Source organism: Rhinichthys klamathensis, unplaced genomic scaffold (genome assembly GCF_029890125.1).
Source record: "Rhinichthys klamathensis goyatoka isolate OS25496 unplaced genomic scaffold, OSU_Roscu_1.1 h1tg000094l_1, whole genome shotgun sequence".
NCBI lineage: Eukaryota > Metazoa > Chordata > Actinopteri > Cypriniformes > Leuciscidae > Rhinichthys > Rhinichthys klamathensis.
The window spans coordinates 2,311,863-2,331,836 of NW_026606633.1; the positions used below are offsets into that span (position 1 = coordinate 2,311,863).

General features: G+C 37.4%; 4 protein-coding genes across 4 annotated transcripts in view; 3 read left to right on the top strand and 1 right to left on the bottom strand.

Moving 5' to 3' along the window:
- Positions 1 to 1,636, top strand: part of itpr3 (inositol 1,4,5-trisphosphate receptor, type 3) — a 32,245-nt gene extending 30,609 nt beyond the window's left edge. Inside the window, exons 56-58 of the mRNA XM_056252406.1 lie at positions 358 to 518; positions 686 to 847; positions 956 to 1,636. Of these exons, the coding sequence (XP_056108381.1) occupies positions 358 to 518; positions 686 to 847; positions 956 to 1,078 (446 nt within the window). The 3' untranslated portion in view covers positions 1,079 to 1,636. The remainder of the gene's footprint in view (positions 1 to 357; positions 519 to 685; positions 848 to 955) is intronic.
- A 770-nt stretch (positions 1,637 to 2,406) lies between these two features.
- Positions 2,407 to 8,828, top strand: alas2 (aminolevulinate, delta-, synthase 2). The gene is made up of 11 exons (XM_056252408.1): positions 2,407 to 2,514; positions 3,424 to 3,585; positions 3,775 to 3,945; positions 4,737 to 4,814; positions 5,161 to 5,383; positions 5,589 to 5,773; positions 5,950 to 6,129; positions 6,758 to 6,922; positions 7,045 to 7,313; positions 7,426 to 7,588; positions 8,112 to 8,828. Exons 2-11 carry the CDS (start codon positions 3,435 to 3,437, stop codon positions 8,276 to 8,278), a joined length of 1,752 nt encoding a protein of 583 aa, XP_056108383.1. The 5' UTR covers positions 2,407 to 2,514; positions 3,424 to 3,434; the 3' UTR covers positions 8,279 to 8,828.
- A 351-nt stretch (positions 8,829 to 9,179) lies between these two features.
- Positions 9,180 to 12,353, bottom strand: ela2l (elastase 2 like). Its single transcript, XM_056252412.1, has 8 exons — positions 12,222 to 12,353; positions 11,892 to 11,980; positions 11,150 to 11,247; positions 10,603 to 10,725; positions 10,378 to 10,514; positions 10,106 to 10,251; positions 9,392 to 9,544; positions 9,180 to 9,270 (listed from the first exon to the last, which is right to left on the bottom strand). The coding sequence occupies exons 1-8, from the start codon at positions 12,256 to 12,258 to the stop codon at positions 9,253 to 9,255; spliced, it is 801 nt and encodes a 266-aa protein (XP_056108387.1). The 5' UTR covers positions 12,259 to 12,353; the 3' UTR covers positions 9,180 to 9,252.
- A 3,495-nt stretch (positions 12,354 to 15,848) lies between these two features.
- Positions 15,849 to 18,173, top strand: ela2 (elastase 2). The gene is made up of 8 exons (XM_056252411.1): positions 15,849 to 15,953; positions 16,124 to 16,212; positions 16,377 to 16,474; positions 16,606 to 16,728; positions 17,273 to 17,409; positions 17,499 to 17,644; positions 17,771 to 17,923; positions 18,026 to 18,173. Exons 1-8 carry the CDS (start codon positions 15,917 to 15,919, stop codon positions 18,041 to 18,043), a joined length of 801 nt encoding a protein of 266 aa, XP_056108386.1. The 5' UTR covers positions 15,849 to 15,916; the 3' UTR covers positions 18,044 to 18,173.
- The last annotated feature ends 1,801 nt before the right edge of the window (positions 18,174 to 19,974 follow it).

Consider the following 19,974-nt stretch of genomic DNA (forward strand, 5'->3'; position numbering starts at 1 on the left):
ATCATTATAATATACTGATTTGGTTTCTTATTATTATCAATGTTGAAAACAATTGTTTGAATAGTAGCATAGTATATAATTTTTTGAAGCCTATTTTTAGGACAACTAAGGATTTTTTCTTTTTGCTTTGCGACATTATTTTTATGAAAATTAAGCACATTTATTGCATAATTACTGCAATGCAACACTGATTTTTGTTATGATTTAGGGGGTAAAATATGCTAAACTTCCTTATTTAAAAAAAAAAAAACCTATATTTTATATGTGACCTAAGTAATACTTGACAAGCTTTATAAAAGTCACTCAAATATAAAGCAATTTAGATAACGCAGTTGCTCTATATTTGTATTTCAACAGGTCTTGAGAGGGACAAGTTTGATAACAAGACTGTGTCGTTCGAGGAACACATTAAATTGGAGCACAACATCTGGAACTACCTCTATTTCATTGTGCTGGTACGGGAGAAAAACAGAACCGATTACACTGGCCCGGAGAGCTACGTGGCGCATATGATAAAGGTACATTTAGAAAAATGGAAAGCTCCAGCTGATTGGATACTGCTTACACTCAATGTATTAATAGCTATTACCAGTGTCATTTTAGTGTTATTTGATTACTATTATAGTATTTATTAAGACTTTTCTTGCAATGGTTTTGATTCAGACTTGTTGTCGCCTCTTGTTAGAATAAGAACCTGGATTGGTTCCCACGCATGCAGGCCATGTCTCTAGTTGTAACGGAGGGAGATGGAGAACAGAATGAGATGAGGAACCTGCAGGATCGGCTCACCTCCACCATGAAAGTGGTCACAAACCTCACTAGCCAGTTAACAGAGTTAAAAGAACAGGTATATTTCTCAATGTAGCTTTAGTCAGCACTATATAATGAGCTGTTAATTTCTCCGATTCAGTATTCTCAAGCATATCAAATAATGGTTGTGTATGGGTTGATTTAGATGACAGAGCAGAGGAAGAGAAGGCAGCGGATGGGTTTTGTGGATGTTCAGTCTGGCTCAAACCCGGGGATGCCTCTGCCTCCTAGTGCTGCTGGAGGAAATCATCAGGTCTACAAGGCCTAATTCCTCTGTCTAACCTTGCAGTGACTTTATAGAAGCAATAATGTAATCATGTGATGCTGGTGTACTTCTCAATGTGGAAAAGTTGCGTTCAACTGTTGAAACGGATTGACGGATTGGATCTACACACCCACAAAAGCACTACTTGACTCAATAGTCATTCTTTGAGGGGCTGATTACCTAAAGGTCTTAGTATGCACAAATTTGATATATTTTAAAGTATATGAAGTTTGTATTTCATTTTCTTTTTTTAAGAGCATTTTATTTCAAGATATTTGATAGCTTATCTTCAAAAACATTGTTGGATGTATGGATAAATGTAGCATTACTGTAAGTGAGGCTGATGTGTTTTAGATCATGAATAAGTGTATGTTAATATCGTCAAATGGTTCATTTTAAGATGCACTGATGAGAGTGCACATGCTGTATTTATAGGGATGAGCTTTATGCACCTGGCTTGATATGTACTGTATATGAGATGATTTGGGTAATATTATGATCTCTTAACCACATTATAATGAATGCTAACATGTTAATAAAGATAAATCTGTGTTGTATAAATGGAATAATGCATAGAACTATGGTTACATATTTCATACAGCTTTAATTTTAAAAGTCACAAGTGCCTAAAAATGACTTAAAAAAACATAACTTTTGCTCAGGAATATAGCAAATTCTTATTTATCTGTTTTCCGGACATCCTAATGGTTCTAACAGACATAATGCATGTATATCTATGTATGTGTCTATTTAATCATTGTGCAACCAAGGGCCGGTTGCATAAACTGCTAAGACTAGTCATAGTTAGTCATCAATTCTTTTTCTCTAAGACTGTTTATAACTTGAAGTCAGTTACATAAAAATGTCTTTAACGTCTTAACATAATGGTTATGTTTATGCAACTAGCCCCAGACTAAGACTTTTATGGCCACAAAAAGAATGCTGGAACATTCTTGTATGTTGGCCTTATTATTAAGAGCCAGTGTGTAATTAATCGGTTGTATTATTGATTCCAAATAATTCTCAATTTATTGCTAATATTGTTTATGTTGATATGAAGAGCCTCACCAAGTTTGCACAAAATACAAAATAAAACATTCGGCCATTTCACCTCTTGTGTCTCAAGATTATTAAACGGTAAAGGACAGTAAAAGAAACTGATTATACACAATACTACGATTTTACTAGAGTAAATTGTTTCAAAAATCAATAGAAAAACTTCGCAATTATTTTTATTCTTTTCACAAAGTAAAAGTAATTTGTAGTCGGTAATTAGTGCAGTTGTGTCCATTGACTTGACTTGTGTGAGATTACATCCCTCTGTCAGCACAGTTCACAGTATTAGGGTGTGAGCAGAGTGACTGACGGGATCAATTCCTTCGCTGTTCGTTTGAGTGTCGGCCGCCGTTCAGAAGTTCGTCCTCAGTGCAGGTCAACAGGTAGGCTAATGTTTTCCGCAATATTAACTCACTATTTAAAATGGGAACAATCTGTATCGCATAATTTTACAACAAAGGCTTTACAAGTAAAACTTCACGTTCTGGAAATTAAAATTCTGCAAATTACATTATTTCAAAAGACCTAATCAGTCTCAAATAAGTGTCAAGTCTTAATTTATAAAAATATAGAAAGTGTTTCTTTTCTGATCCATTGATGCTCATAATTGATTTTGAATTACCTCAGACCACAGGAATATTAAACAAAGAAACTACATTTTAGGTCTTTCTACAACAACTATAAATAGGCTAGGTAAAATGAATAGTGTGTGTGGTTTTATAATATATTATTATAGGCTACTACATCACATAATATAAAATTAAGTTGTTATTATTATTATTATTATTATTAGCCTAGTATAATGCTGATTATCATTATATTAACACAATGTCATTATTGTTATTATTATTATAAATAATAATGTAATATGAGTGAAATTAGTTTGTTTACAATCTTTCTTTGTTGTTGTTTTGGGCCATTGTAATAATAGTTCGGTTTATTTGGTTGAAACTTCTCGGTAAGTATAATCTAGCCTTTATCAATGTATATATGACGTCAGTTTTTAACTTTTAGAACGGCGTGCTGTGGAAAGCGCGAGTCTGCGCGTTCCAGATAAGGAGCGCTATCAGCCGCGCCCAGGTGCCCGGCGCGCCCACACATTCGTAATTTGGAATAGGGTCACTTGAGGGTCTTTAAGGCACTTAAATATTCATATTATATAGCCTAATCATTATTTTTAGCTGGCCCTCTTTCCTTTGAATCTAATAGCCTAGGCTAACATTGTTACAATATGTAAAAGTAATTTTGAAAATATTCGTCCCACTGACCAACATCTTTTCCATTGTTTACAGCTGTTAAAATCATGTCTGCTTTTCTGCATCACTGCCCATTCCTGAAGTCCACTCCAGGCCCCTCTTTAAGAAATGTGGCAGCTTGCCTCGGCTTGGCTGACCGATGTCCGATCATTGTCCGCCAGATCTCTGTAAAAGCCACCCAATCCTCTGAGGGAAATGGTAGCAGTTGTTTTCTATATTTTCTATAGTGTGTCATTGTAATGTTTACTATACCAGATACAATAATGACAATAATATTCCATATTTAGAATATTCTGTAATTCAAATTTGATTTACAATGACCAAGGCCTATTCTAAATCAGTAGTCAGTACCCCAGATGTATACATTCATGTACTTATTGTGTTCAGGCCTGTTCCCTCACAAGGAGCCAAAGCGACAGCTGGCGACCACAGCGACTCAGGTGGCGATCTCCATGTCCCAAAGCTGTCCTTTCGTTTCCTCGAAGATTGGACTGGTCAAAGCAAGTCCTCAAGTACAAGAGGATGTTCAGCCTAATCTAGAGAATCAAGACACCACAGGTAAAAAAGAACTCTGTGTGATAGATTCATAGACTGACTGACTGATCGATGTCTTTTAGCATCTTATTTGCCTGCATGTCTCTTTTTGCCACCACAGTATAATGAGTCGCTGCTGAAGAGGCTCTTTTGTCTGAGTGGTATCATGCAGCGGTTGGATGCATTTTACATAATAGCATGGAGAGCATTCTCCTCTCTGCAATTTGCACCATTTAACTCCAATTTGAGAGACTCCTCAGCTGTGAATAGTAAGCAGATGATGACTCAGACTGCTGATGTAACAAAAGCTAGTCTTCAGACAATCACATTACAGATTAAACTTCACACAGCCGCATATGTACTAGAAAATAATACCTACCATAATTGGAAAATTGTAGTTTTTGGTTTTTAAAGTACTGTGCATAGTTCATACTGCATGGCCTGTAATTTAAAGAAAAGACAAGATTTAAACAGTGGCATTAAATACAAAACACTTAGGCCTGGTTTCACAGACTGGGTTTAGATTAAGCCAGGATTATGCCTTAGTTAAATAAGGACATTTAAGTAGCCTTTATAAACGTGCTTTAGAAAAAAAAAACATTACTGGTGTGGATCTTGGGACAAAACAATGGCACTGATATATTTAATATTATGTCAGTGCAAGTTGCTTTCAGTTAAAACAGCTCAAACATGCATTTTAGTCTGGGACTACACTTTCCATGTTAAAGTGATTTCAGTGTGAAAACAGAGCGAAGAAACTGGATTTTGTGTTTGCTTGATGAATTTCTGACACATTGATGCCTTGTTTTCTCCAGGTTTAATGAGCTCGATGTTCAGTGGCTTGCAAAGTCATCAGTCCACTGGTCCTACACACCTTCTTCAGGATAATTTTGGTGAGTCTGGCCGCATTTTCCTTAATGATTTACAGTACAATGGTATACTACTAAATCTGCAGTATTATATTCAACATCAAATTTTTGTTTCATAATTTGATTAGACTGCCAAAACACTTATTTTTGTTGAACATATCTGTTTTATAACTGAACTAATGGAATAACAATATGACAATGTGGAATAATGGATGGTGAGTAAAAGGCAAGTTATCAAATTGATCCAAGACTGTTGTTTAATATAGTATACACTGTATATTCTGCAGCACTTAGTGTCAATCTTCTTTCATTCCTCCCTTTCTTCCTCACTTATTGACTATATTGCCTGTCTACTGTTTAAATAATTCAGCCACAGCCAGTTTCAACTACGATGACTTCTTCACTCAGAAGATTGTGGAAAAGATGAATGACCATACCTACCGCATCTTTAAGACGGTGAACCGTTTTGCAGAGGTTTTCCCGTTTGCTGAGGACTACTCCATCCCTGGACGCTTGGGTTCCCAGGTGTCTGTATGGTGCAGTAATGATTACCTGGGCATGAGCCGACATCCCACAGTTGTCAAGGCCATAAGGTCAGTACATAAAACAGACAATGAAACAAATGTTTGCCATCATCTGTTATTACACTTTTTCTTTTCATTACTTTTACAAATAAACTGTGGGATTGTAGTTTTGCTAAATGCTGCAAGTAAATTGAAGTTTCTAATTGTTTGCTTTTCGAGATACATATATAGTATGGCTGCTAACTGGTTAATCACAACTTTCATTGTATCTTAGAGAGGCTTTGGAGAGGCATGGTGCTGGAGCAGGTGGAACCCGAAATATCTCTGGGACGAGTAACTATCACGTGGCCCTGGAGAGTGAGCTGGCCCGTTTACACCTGAAAGATGGAGCGCTAGTCTTTTCTTCCTGCTTTGTTGCCAATGATTCCACCCTCTTTACTTTGGCTAAAATGCTCCCAGGTATCAAACACAACAGAATGAACAGCCTTTGCTTAATGAATGTGTGAATTAATGGATGAATTTAGGTTTTATATTGACTATATTTCAATAATAATAATTCAAAAAATCTTACTGACCCCAAACTTTTAAACCGTAGTGTGTTGAAATTCCTCTAAAAATGTATTTTCTCTGCAAAGGCTGTGAGATTTACTCAGACATGGGCAATCACGCCTCCATGATCCAGGGCATCCGGAACAGTGGAGCTAAACGTTTCATTTTCCGACACAATGATGCTGGTCACCTGGAGGAACTACTCAGCCGCTCAGATCCACTCACACCCAAAATCGTGGCTTTTGAGACTGTGCATTCAATGGATGGTGAGTAGAAGAAATCACACAATTGATTCAAAAGAGTTTGTTTCCTAGTATCAAAATAGCTGAAAACAGCTCTGTTAATGTTTCTTGTCCCGTCACATTCAATTATGAATTCTGCATGAATCATGAAAAATATAGGCTATAATTCCAATTCAAAATAGCTAAATCTGACCCAAAAAACAACAACGCCAATGTCATAGGTTCGATTCCCATGGAAAACATGTACTGATACGTTGTAAAACTGGAATGCAATGTAAGAATGCAGAAATGTAAAATGGAGCATCTATAATAAACTGGTGGGATACTTGTGTATCATTAATTAGTGATGCTAAAAAAATACAATAATTGAAGACAAGTGCACTCAGAATTTTCTTTGCTTATTAAAAATAAATTGTATAGTATCATGTACACTCACATAAAATGAAGATCCCACTCATCAGTAGCCTTATATGTTTTATTTGACGTGGAACCTTATTGGGACGGCCATTTTGAGATCACATGACCAGCCAAATACTACTCACTTTTTTCAATTCTACTCTGCATCTGTAACTGAAAACTATGCTGCATCAGTCAATAATACTGATTCAACGAAATACAGCTGAATGAATGACAATCTCAATTTGTTTCTCAGGTGCAATTTGCCCTCTAGAAGAACTGTGTGACGTAGCACACAAATATGGTGCTCTGACTTTTGTGGATGAAGTCCATGCTGTCGGACTGTATGGGGCTCATGGAGCAGGTGTAGGAGAGAGAGACAACATCATGCACAAGATCGATATTGTCTCTGGAACTCTAGGTAAGACAGATACAGTCAATGTCAAGTGCATGATTTTATCCAGTACTAGTCAATGTCATTCACCTGTGTTCTTGCCCTAATCCTTTTCATCAAGCTGGTTACATTGTTTGAAATATCTGTAGGCAAGGCATTTGGATGTGTGGGAGGGTACATAGCCAGCACTGCCGCCCTGGTGGACACTGTGCGCTCGTACGCCGCCGGGTTTATCTTCACTACCTCCTTGCCTCCCATGGTGCTGGCTGGGGCTCTGGAATCGGTGCGAGTGCTGAAGAGCGCAGAAGGCCAGGCCTTGCGTAGAGCCCATCAGAGAAACGTCAAACTCATGAGACAGCTGCTGCTGGACGCTGGGCTGCCTGTGGTCAACTGCCCCAGCCACATCATTCCTATACGGGTCAGTGTTTGCAATTGTAGTCCTAACAATTATGGGCTGTAAATACTCAAGTTACCCCTCAGACTTGGTCTGCACAAGTATAGATGTTTGAACTTTAAATCTAATATTTCAGGTTGGAAATGCAGCGAAAAACTCCAAGGTGTGCGACGTTCTGTTGGAGAAACACAACATCTATGTGCAGGCCATAAATTACCCGACAGTGCCTCGTGGGGAGGAGCTACTGCGGTTGGCTCCTTCTCCTTTCCACAACCCCATTATGATGAACTACTTTGTAGGTGAGTGGTCATGCGATAGACCTTATTCAGAGCAGCGCCATCTTTGATTTTTTAACGGGAATGAAAGCCAGGCTGTGAAGGATAGACATACTACATCTCTTCAGTGGGTTGAACTGTTATTTAATGTGTTTTTGGATTGTTCTGCTGACTTTTCAAGAAATTTCAGCTGACAAAAAACTACAGGCAATATGATTTTTTATATTTAAGCTGTCTAAAATAAAGTGATCTAGGAGCTTTATACAGCTTTTTACACTGGGATGGCACTGAGAACATGGCAAGTCTATCCCTCAAAGCCTCGCTTTCATACCTGTCATACCTTGGTCTATTGGGCAAACTTTTATTACTTTACATTACTTTGTAATCCTGGCGCCACTATACAGAATAGCAGTTTAGTTTTCAAACAGGTTTCTTAACACTCTGATTTTAATTTAATTTGTTACACAACATCTGCCATTACCGTAATCATATTTTACACCAAATATGATTCATATATGTATTTTTAATTGTATTTTATGTTGGACAGAGAAACTGTTGGATGTCTGGCAGGAGGTTGGACTACCGCTGAATGGACCGGCTATGGCCTCATGCACCTTCTGTGATCGGCCTCTCCATTTTGACCTCATGAGCGAGTGGGAGAAGTCCTACTTTGGTAACATGGAGCCGAGGTACATCACTGTGGCTGCACAGTGAATGAGTTTCAACACACCAAGATGAAGATCTGATTTATCAGATTTGATTGAATCTTCAAAAGAAAATCCTCCTCCAGTCTAGAATATTTTCATGGTATCTAAGCTAAATGTAAAGAGTGCTCAAAATGTCCTAAATCATTTAAAGCAATGTGTGTGGCAAAATTAGTGTTTCTGTATTGTTTGCTGTGACTGTTAATGATGCAAGAAGAATTTGTTTTCACATATTCATATAAGTGTACCACTAAAATGATATACTTAGACTTGGCTGAATTCCACATTAATTGTGTGTCCCCTCTGCATGACAGCAAACCTGCACAAGGCCACTTTTTGGTAGTTTACTATTATTGAATATATGAATCTCAATCATGGTTTTCAATAATACCCCAATATGTTATTATATGTAGGCTATACATACGCATGAAAGATCATGTTTACTAACAGCACACCGAGACTATGCCACATGTCCCCTTTCTTGTTTTGGACCGTTTTATTCTCTTGTACTCAAATTCATGAATTTAAAAATTCAATAAATATGGTCAGTTCCAACAAAATGACTCTGATAACTACTTAAAACCACTTGGTTACAAATACCAACAAAAGCAGTAGATATTTGTACTATGAATTTGATGTATTTAATTTTACAGAGAGAGACTGGAAATGGCAGAAAATTTTTTTAAAAAACATTAACAAACGATGGTCAACTGTGACATATAAAATTGTCTTGGATGGGACCCTATCAAAATAAAACACCACACTGTCTCATAATTTTGACAAAAACCACTAACAAGAACTTCGGACTAAAATGACTAAATCATATGCATCATAAGTGCATTTTGTTTGTGCATTTATAATCTTATAAATAATGAAAAAATGTACGTATAGTGCAAATACACTTACACAACTTTCTTATGTGTCTTTTAATATTTTTATTGTTCAAGGCATCGATGATACAAAACCCATTTTTCTGTTTGATCTTTAATAGCTGGCCATGTTCTGTAAGAGATTAAAAAGGAAAAGATTTTCAATTGTATTACAGTATTTTCCATAATGACAAACACTATCCAAAATGAGATTTGCAGGTTATTTAGCATGTTTGTTAATGTAAAACACTTACCTTGCTGATCCAGTCAATGTAGCCGCTCACACGAGTGAAAACGGTGGGCTTCTTGGAATAGTTGCAGCTCAGGCCTGAACCAAAGCTCACAATACCATGAACCTCCCAAGCGCCGTCGCTACCGGCACAGTTCAGGGGGCCACCAGAGTCGCCCTGTTGTGTGACAATTGTTTCCGAAATTATCCTTTACATTTATTTAACATTTCGTCATGTCTTTCACTTTTTATATGAAATTAAAGGCTGCAATACACGACATGACTTTTGCTCAGATATTTCCCCTGATTTAAAGTCTGGACGAATCGACGTTAGTTGCCGAAAGTCAGAGCCAATCTGCAGATTTGAGTTGACCGTTTTAATAGAAAATTGCGTAGTGTATTACGGGCAAAGACTCCGATTAAATTTTTTTGCTTCACACTGATTCTATTCGGATGGAGGATATCAAAACATATTGGATATCTTGAGCCGATTTCAAAACATATATTGTTTCATCTGCCATTTATCTCCTAGCCAGGAGGCGCATGTTTCTGCATGACTATGTTCGGAACGACCTGAAAGTCTGGTAGGGTGTAATCCTCAGTCAGTCAGTTTTTCTCATTACAAAGTCAGCAAATGATGATGCCTAGCGTTTAAAAAATTTGTTCAGATTTCATGTAGTGTATTCCAGCTTTAACGCGCGTACTGCACTGTATATGTAAGTCACTAGGATCTCCTTACATTACATCCAGCAACAACACCATCTCCACCAGCGCAGACCATGTTTTGTGTGACCTGAGAGCCCCACCAGTCAGACTTCGTGCAGGTGGCGTGATCCACCACAGGCAGGAGAGCCTGCTGCAGGATATCAGCAATAGGTCCATTGGCTAGAGAAGAAAAGAAAAGAAAAAATGTCTAAAATGTGAAAATCTCCACATTTTCTGTGATCGTGTTGCCTGTCTAAGTCAGTTGAGTTCAACACAACTTGATCCATATCCATTAGCGTTACTTACTGTAGAGACGTCCCCAGCCAGTGACGTAGCAGGGAGCATTGTGGGGCAGAACATGGCCGTCCGTAGGAAGACATGCAGGTGTGATAGTTTCACTAGTGGTGACAGGACTCTCCAGTTTGATCAGGGCGATGTCATTACTGCGGTCCAGAGACAACATTAAAACTATTATCTCATTGCACAATTGTTTAAATCTGTTCTTCGTGACGAGTCTTTTGGCCCAAGTACCGGATTGTGAAGGAATTCCAGCCCTCGTGGACAATGATCTTGCTAGGGGAAATGGCCAGAGATCCGTTGTCCTCCTCCTTCAGGTTATGTTTTCCCAGAAACACCCTGTAAGTTCTGCTACTGCTGCAAGGCCACAAGAGAAAGACAAAGCATTTCAGAAACAAATGGTAAGTAATACCATGGTACTACTTTGATATATACCATGTAACTAAATTGTATAGTAATATTAAAATAGTACTTTTGTTAACACTTTAGTTTAGGGTCCAATTCTCACTATTAACTAGCTGCTTATTAGCATGCATATTATTAGGATATTGGATGCTTATTAGTACTTATAAAGCACATGTTAATGCCTTATTCTGCATGACCATATCCCTTAATCCTATCCAGTACCTAAATTTAACAACTACCTTACTAACTATTACTAAGCAGTAATTAGGAGTTTATTGAGTCAAAAGTCGTAGTTAATATAGAGAAATGGACCCTAAACTAAAGTGTGACCAACTCGGGCTGCGTTTTAGATCCTCAGCCTATTCCTCAGACTAACCTGATGCAGTGAGCAGCGGTCAGAACCCACTCATTGGAAATAAGGCTGCCTCCACAAGTGTGGTACCAGCTACTACCGCTCTTGTACTGGAGGGAGACCTGGGTGAAGAACAGAACAGGGGTCAGTTGACTTCCTTGTGTCCTTTTGTTTGTAAGTCGGGCAAATATGAACCCTATACATTTCTAAGGCCTCTAAATGATCAACATGATCATAACTTTGCTGAAAAATCTGTTGTCTGATTGATAGTTTATACTTTTTTTTAACAAGCAAAAGGCCTTTTAGTAAAATGCTAAAAACATCCCTCTTCAGGTCAAGTAAATAACTTTTATATTGTTAGTAATATTTCAAGATGAACACTCACTGGACTGAAGCAACAACAAAAAAATAATTGTTAAAATGTATCAAATATGATACATCAGGCTTTTATTTATAGGAACGTTTATTTGTTCACACACACACACACACACACACACACACACACACACACACACACACACACACACACACACACACACACACACACACACACACACACACACACACACACACACATATATGTGATTTTTTTTGTGGGAGCAAGTGTGCTGATTTTTTTTTTCTCTCAACAAAAAAACTAAAACAAATATTTAACAACAACAACAACAACAAAAAAACGAATAATTTTTTGGGATCTTTTTTTAATGTTTTGCCTAAAGTTTCAGTAAACATTTCTATTACAAAAATGAATTGAATGTGCATCTACCTGCCAGGGCCAGCTGTGAGGACGGACATCCACACCCCCCACAACCCTCGTCACAATAGGAGGGTAGGTGGGCAGCCCACATCCGTAAGCTGAGGTAAAACATAACGCATCATGCTTTTTTGATAGCAATAAATATTATTAGGCATTTTAAAAGTAATATTATTGTTTAAACATATTTTTAAATATTATACAAAAAATAAAATGTAAAAAAATAAAAAGTTAATAATTTGAATAAAAATTAAGAGTGATGCTGCATGGCATTACCAGACCCTAAAAATAGTTATTAGGCAAACTACTATAATATATTATCAGTTTTTAAAGGATTCTTACCTCCAACAACCAGAACAGCAAAGACCAGAAACTTCATCGTGGCTATATCTTCAACGTTTGCCCTCTCTGCTGTGGCTTATATACTGGCCACATCACTTTCAGCGTAATGTATTACCACAGTTAACCAATCGTCGTTTGAAACGAATGTCCTTGACTGCTTTAGGAAAAACAAATAAAATAGCCCCACTTGGTACACTTTGACCTTGATATTTCACAGCAAATAATCAAATCATTTAAAGTAATTTTTACTATTGATTAACACCTTGAACATTTATGTTCTCACATTTCATTTCATTTCAGAACCACCTTTTATACATTTTCCCCCTTTTATTTTCCCCAATTCTTTGGATAAATGTATTTAACTGAAGACCAAATCGAAAAGACATGATATTATTTACTGTTAATTTATTTATATAGGCCTCTATTTTTGTCACAAATTCTTGTTAATAGCTAATTTCCTCTCACAAGATTCAGCTTAAAAATTCAAATTCAAAAAATGTATAGTTTGTTAGGCACAGGCTTTGTGCACAAGCTGTTATTGCTTATATCAGGATGTCATCTGTGCATTTCACAGGCCGCAAACATGCAGTACCTACAAAGTACAACATGTTTATCTACAAAGTTGAAAGGTAATGAAAATACTGTCGGTCAGAGGTGTGCACAGACCTCCGCTGGGGAAGGGGTAAAGTTGCATTTTGGGGGGCCAATGCAATACAACCGAAAGGGCACTATACTATTCGCGAAAAAAGGGGCAAAGGCTCAATGACCAAACAGGGAGCATTGTGCATGTCATCCGTAGGAAGACATGCAGGTGTTATAGTGTTACTTGGGGTGACGGGACTCTCCAGTTTGATCAGGGCGATGTCATTACTAACATTAGGATAAATAAGTACATTGTGTTGAACAAGACACATGGTGTTGAATAAACGAGGACGTTTTTTTTCTTTTTAGATCGAGATTGGCTCAACCGCAGATGCACACTGAGTTTTTATTGAATAATGTTTCTTTAGGGAAATTGGTACCTCTTAAATTTTTTTTTTTTTTTATATAAATAGAATTCTAGAATTACTATTTTTCCAATCTTCTATTGTCCAATTATGATGAGCCCATGCAAATTGTAGCCTCAGTTTCTTGTTGTCAGCTGACAGGAGTGGCACCTGATGTGTTCTTCTGCTGCTGGAGCCCGTCTGCTTCAAGTTTCAAGAGTTGTGCTTTCAGAGATGCTCTTCTGCTGACCTCTGTTGTAGCAAGTGGTTATTTGAGTTACTGTTGCCTTTCTATCAGCTCAAACCAGTCCAGCCATTCTCTCTGGCATCAACAAGGCATTTTCATCCACAGAACTGCCACTCACTGGAGATTTCAGCAGTTTCTGAAATACTCAGACAAGCCCGTCTGCCACCCAAAACCATGCCATGTTCAAAGTCCCTTGAATCACTTTTCTTCCCCATTCTGATGCTCAGTTTAAACTTCAGCAGATTGTCTTGACCAATGTCTACATACCTGAAAGCATTGAGTTGCTGCCATGGGATTGGCTGTTTAGAAATGTATAATTACAGTAGTTCACTCATTTTAGTTAAATTGTGGCTATAAATTAATAATTTGTTCCCATAACTAATCAATTCGTGATCGTGGCTACATTGAACTACTTCGTTATCTCGTTTTTATTTAACTAAAACAAGAGAACAAATTATTACAACGTAATCATGATTTTAGTAAAACGAGGGAACAAATTATCATATTGTGCACATGATTTACTTAAAATAATTTAGTAAAACGTGCTGACAAATTAGTAATTTGTGGCCATGATGTACATATATTTTTTTCCTGCACGTCATGCGGGGCTCTTCAATTTCTTAATTACCTATTTTTTATAATATGCTTTAATTCTGCACCCCCTTGTGAAATGATTTCTACAGTACATCCCTGGTTAAACTCCTTTTTTTAAATATATAATTTGAAAATGATAATTAAAATGTATAAATTTACATGTATTTAAGATGCAGGAATATGTTACAACCTTTTACCTGATGGTTACTCCAGTAGTCATTAAATTGAAACGTTTCAAGAAAAAAAAATGAATAGAATGAGAACATTTTTAAGAAATGAAAGCTTTAGCATAAGTTCTGCCAGGAAGACTTAATTACTGCGTCACTTGTTACCTTCAAGTTTATCCAATCACGCCCTTATTCTTATCGTATAAAAGATCGGTACTTACACATTTTTGAGTTCGCAGATGCCGATGCGACAACACCCTCCACCCTCCCCACCACCACCAGGATGGTCCCGTCTATTCTTCCCTGGGGGGTCGGCTGCGCCCCTGCCTTCGTCTTCAGGCAGGAGATGCTGATCCGCTACCCTCGGATTACGATCTATGGACGGGGCCTACGCCAAAGAACTTTACAAATAATTGCTTGCTGGGCTGCCAATAAATGAATGCTTCGTTACATAATTTTATCTCCCGAGTCTTTCTGGTAGAACTTGACACATGTTCTACACCAGATTTTAGTTTAAAATCTCCTTCGAAAAGATTCTTCATTTTCTTAATTATGAACACTCTAATTTGTCATTGACCCCTAAGCAATTTGCATGATAATTAATAATTATACTACTCTCCTTGTGGTTACCATAAATAAATAAAAAATATATATTATCAGTCTTTAAAACTTCTTACCTCCAACAACTAGAAAAGCCAAGAGCACAAACTTACTCTTTTGGCATGAATGATTGCTTTAGAGAAAAACTATTCAGAAGTAGTTCTCTGGTACACCTTGAACTTAATATTTCACAAGGTATAATCTAATCAGTTAAAAATAAATTTGCAGTTGATTAACATGTTGACGTTTTGTTCTCGCATTTACTCTGACTGCAGAATAATCTTTTAATAGTTTTTTTTTCTCTTCCTTGAATTCTTACGACTTCAGATCAAGACCCAATCCAAAAGACATGACCCGTTTACATTTGTAGTTTTTGTCACAAATGTAGCCTATATTAATAGTTCAATCCCCCCCCCCCCCCAAAAAAAAACTTTTTGTGAAGCACAAAAAGCCATCTGGCTTTGGTAATGGATTTCTGCATCACATCTGTGCATTTCACAGGCCGCATTCATAAAACCTGAAAGATAACTGATATTTTGGGATGTTTATCTACAAGGTTAAATGATACTGGAAATGCTATCAGTGCATTGCAGCAGGAATTGTAACTAGCCTATTTTGCTGTCCAGGTTAGTTGCTGTCAGGGTTGCCAGGTCTGCGTGACAAAACTAGTCTAATAGCCAATCAAAAGTAGCCCAAAACAAGCCCAATGATCATATCCCAAATATTAAAACTACGTCACTACCATCCCTAAAATGCATACTTTACAGTCACTATATGCATTATACACAATTCAACTTGAAAACCATTATATAGTAGTAATCATAAACAGTCTGTTTTCATAAAGGAGCTCCCCCAGTGCGCTTCCACACAAAACTCATAATAGTTGTATCATTGTTAGAATGTAAAATGGGTAAAATATCTCAATACAAGCATGTCAGTCAAATAAACCTTTAACCCGCTAGGGAGAAAAAAAATCAACCTGTGGCAACAGATTAAAAGTAGCCCAATTCCATGGGAAACTGTGGAATTGGGCTATCTGGCAACCCTGGTTACTGTATATAAGTGATGGGTGTTCGCTTGTAGCCACTGAAATCAGGCATCATGATGTTTCTGATCTTGGCTCTGTTCATTGCTGGCGGTAAGATGATCATTTGTCTACTCTAACCTCTAAAAAGAGTTCAGAAATTATCTTGGGTTCCTAAGCATCGGAAAAAGCAGGGATATCTTTCACAATTCACGTTCACGTGCATTGTAGCTAATGAACCTGAGCAGACATGTAATTTATCACTGTGTGTTGTCTTGAAACAGCCTACGGATGTGGGCAGCCCACCTATAAACCTCTCGCCTCGAGGGTGGTGGGTGGAACTGATGTTAAACCAAACAGCTGGCCATGGCAGGTATTGTGAATGCTACAGTTCATTAATCTCATCCTAAAATGTTTAACCATCAACTAGTAATTATAAACTATAAATTATAAATTATAAAAATAATTTTGACTGTATGACTAAATGCACTGAAAAGAGCTCCGGTTTCAACACTCATTACCTCCTCAATATTTCAGGTGTCTCTCCAGTACCAGAGTGGCTCCAGCTTTTATCACACCTGTGGTGGCACCCTGATCTCCAAGGAGTGGGTCTTGACCGCTGCTCACTGCATTGGGTAGGCCTACACTGCTCCTTCTGTCACAATAGGCAACATGAAACATAATGCAGCACTGCTCTATAGCTGGCATTTAAGGAATGCAATGAATGTTTCCTTAATTTGCATTGTCTTAAACTTTTGCCAAGCAGCAGCCGAACTTACAGAGTCTACCTGGGCAAGCACAACCTGGCACTCAGCAGCGAGTCCGGCTCTCTCGCCATCTCTCCTGCCAGGATTATCGTGCATGAGAACTGGGACTCCTACAATATCCGGTTGGTCCTTATCTAATTTTAATGTACACTACAGGTCAAAAGTTTTTTTAATGTTTTTAAAGGAAGTCTCTTATGCTCACAAAGGCTGTATTTATTTTATCAACAACACAGTATAAACTTTAATATTGTGAAAAATTATTACAATTAAAAATGTCCTATTTGAATATATTTTAAAATGTAATTTATTCTTGTGATGTCAAAGCAGAAGTTTCAGCATCATTACTCCAGTCTTCAGTGTCACATGATCCTCCAGAAATACATTTTAAATGCTGATTTGGTACTGGTTTATCAATAATCATTCTTATTATTATAAATGTTGTTTTTGCTGCTTAATATTTTTTTTTTGTGGAATACATTTTTCATGAATACATCATGATACATGATATTTCTGTTTTTACTGTATTTTTGATTAAATAAATGCAGCCTTGGTGAGCATAAGAGACTTCTTTCAACAACATTAAAACAATCGTAATTATTCTCAACTTTTGACCGGGAAGATCTGTCTAAACTAAGAGTGTTTTTGATGCATTTGTGTGTTTCTCAGCAATGACATTGCCCTGATCAAGCTGTCGACTCCAGTGACTTTCAACGACAAGATCTCACCTGCTTGCCTGCCTACTTCTGGCAGCATCCTGCCTCACAACTTCTCCTGTTACGTCACTGGCTGGGGACGCCTCTGGAGTATGTGCCTTTCCACTGCAATGCTATTTTCTTATTTTTCAAGCCGAAAAACAAAACAAAAAACACGTTTTGCTTTCTCGTTTTTTCAGCCAATGGTCCCATTGCTGATGTAATGCAGCAGGCTATGCTCCCAGTTGTGGACTACGCTACCTGCACTAAGTCTGACTGGTGGGGCAACCTCGTAACCAACCTCATGGTGTGCGCTGGTGGAGATGGAGTTGTGTCCAGCTGCAATGTGGGTTTTATGCACACTTTATTTATTGACGTTGTTATTGTCCCTAATGAGTGTTTGATATTTCATTATAACCAGTATGTGTGAAAATGCCCTAATGATGTAAACTTTTGTTACTCACTTGTGCAGGGTGATTCTGGTGGCCCTCTGAACTGCCAGAGAAGTGACGGCACCTGGGATGTTCACGGCATTGTGAGTTTTGGCTCCAGCTTGGGCTGCAACTACCGCAAGAAGCCTTCTGTCTTCACCCGTGTGTCTGGCTACAGTTCCTGGATCAGTAATGTGAGTGTCTTTTTCTGAGCACACACCATCTTTTTTTTTTACACATCCTGTTGACATATATTTAAGACATATTAGATATTTAAATGGCCTCTTATCTTTCAGGTGATGACCTCTTATTAAAGTGTGGAAGGTGTTGTTATTTCAAAATCATCATCATCATCATCATCATCATCAAAAACAACAACAAAAAGTTCATTCAAAACTCTTGTCTAATTGCCTTTAAAGAAGTAAAAAAATAAAAATATTAAAAAGCAATATATATTCGTCTTCTTGTTGTGGTTATGTTTTTATTGGCCTAATAAATATATGTTTCCAATTAAATATCTAATTTAGATAATTCATCGGCTAAAGTGCTGTGGGTTGAGGGTGTATTATAAAGTTAGTTACAAATGCCGAGGTAAACATTGCTCTAGTCAGTGCTGTACAGACTGTGCGATTTCGGCAATCCTATAAGATCATTACAAATCACACTACGACACGGATGTAATAAACTTGGGTATGACATGTATGTAGACTTTACGATGATCATCATCATCAGCATGAGGTAATGGCAAACAAAATAGAGCAATATGAATCACTGAAAAAAACGAGGAGGAAGCGAAAGAGGAGAACATGGATGCGGTCATGGCTAGGGAAAAGAGGCCAACTTGGCATGCAAATTTTGGAGCTTAAAGTAGTTTTAAGTTTTAGCACCATGTCGCGTTCATCAATACACCATTTCATGATGCGTTTTTATTGGCTAGTTAGTAAGTGGACGTAGGCACGGCCGTAGCTAGAGGATTCGGGGCCCCCTGAAAAAATCTTGATGTGGGCCCCCCTACCCTCCACCAATATCAATATCATATACTGTACAATAGATGAGCATGGAGGCCCATATAACAGAAGATGGTGATGTTGTTGTAAAACCTTTATTTTAAAAGTTAAATGTTTATATAAAAAATACAACTAATAAAAACTAACAAAAAGCAAGAAATTGTTAAATAATAATAAAACCAATTTTAAAAAAAGTAACAGCAAAATAATGTTTTTTCCCCCATCAGTCTGTTATAATTCATAAATCAAAAAGTAAACATTTAGAAATTGACAAGAATGCAGTCAAATTTAAAAAATATATGTCATTATTTTTCGTGTCATTTTTTTAAACTCTATCTATTTACAATACTATTTGGAAAAAATATTTAACCAAATTGCATGTTTTTGTGGTTTTCATTTGAATCTCAGGCATACAACTAATATAAATATTAGAATTATTCATACAACAGGGGCCTATATAGTAGGTTATAACTGCTGGATTTTGTGGGCCCCCCTGGGCAGCGGGTGCCCTAATTGTCACCACCTTTCACCCCACTATAGCGACGGTCCTGGATGTAGATCGTAGCAGCAAACACACTGTGCGATGATAGGCTTGTTTGAGATTAGCAAAATCTGCGTAGAACCGATCACCGCGAGATGCATTCATGCCGGTTAGAAATGTGTCCGAGTGTGGTCCACCTTGCTCTGATATGCTGACGTATGGCAAAAAACTCTTGCGGTCACGTCGGATTCTGCAGTCGAGCGCAGTTGCTCTCCACCGACTGTGCTGATCAAAAGCACGATGGGAAACGACTTGCTGCCGACACAGTTTAAACAACCGTGATGTTTTAAAAATGTTTGATTTTAAAACTGTGATATGTGTAGCCTATAAATTATGTGTGAATATTCCCAAACTCTCTGACAGTCCAATCTCTATATAGGGTTATTTGATTGTTTTACCTCATAATAATATAGTCAACTGTCCCTTTAAATCATATGATCAAGAGGAAGTGACATAATCTTCAGAGGAGCCATGTTTAATTAAGTTGTATTCATCAACCTGATATAGCCAATACAAGTAATGTTAGAATAGAACGAAATTTAGAAATAAAATAATACGAGCATAAAATATATATTTTAAATGAAGGACTTAAATACAAAATTCTATTTATTTTGACAACCTTCGTTCAAGCACCAGCGCGTCTCGAAAGTTTCCAGGGTGGTTGACGTCGTCTGCTCACCCAGACAGAACGGACTGC

What these genes read in the sequence shown, in the direction of transcription:
- alas2 (XM_056252408.1), top strand. Translation starts at nt 3,435, where the DNA reads ATGTCTGCTTTTCTGCATCACTGCCCATTCCTGAAGTCCACTCCAGGC. An exon ending in ACAGTTGTCAAGGCCATAAG is followed by an intron (nt 5,384 to 5,588) that starts GTCAGTACATAA and finishes ATTGTATCTTAG; the next exon opens with AGAGGCTTTGGAGAGGCATG. An exon ending in GCCACATCATTCCTATACGG is followed by an intron (nt 7,314 to 7,425) that starts GTCAGTGTTTGC and finishes CTAATATTTCAG; the next exon opens with GTTGGAAATGCAGCGAAAAA.
- ela2l (XM_056252412.1), bottom strand. Translation starts at nt 12,258, where the DNA reads ATGAAGTTTCTGGTCTTTGCTGTTCTGGTTGTTGGAG. An exon ending in CTCACAGCTGGCCCTGGCAG is followed by an intron (nt 11,248 to 11,891) that starts GTAGATGCACAT and finishes TTCTTCACCCAG; the next exon opens with GTCTCCCTCCAGTACAAGAG. An exon ending in GTGTTGTTGCTGGATGTAAT is followed by an intron (nt 9,545 to 10,105) that starts GTAAGGAGATCC and finishes GTCACACAACAG; the next exon opens with GGCGACTCTGGTGGCCCCCT.
- ela2 (XM_056252411.1), top strand. Translation starts at nt 15,917, where the DNA reads ATGATGTTTCTGATCTTGGCTCTGTTCATTGCTGGCG. An exon ending in ACCGCTGCTCACTGCATTGG is followed by an intron (nt 16,475 to 16,605) that starts GTAGGCCTACAC and finishes TTTGCCAAGCAG; the next exon opens with CAGCCGAACTTACAGAGTCT. An exon ending in GAGTTGTGTCCAGCTGCAAT is followed by an intron (nt 17,645 to 17,770) that starts GTGGGTTTTATG and finishes TCACTTGTGCAG; the next exon opens with GGTGATTCTGGTGGCCCTCT.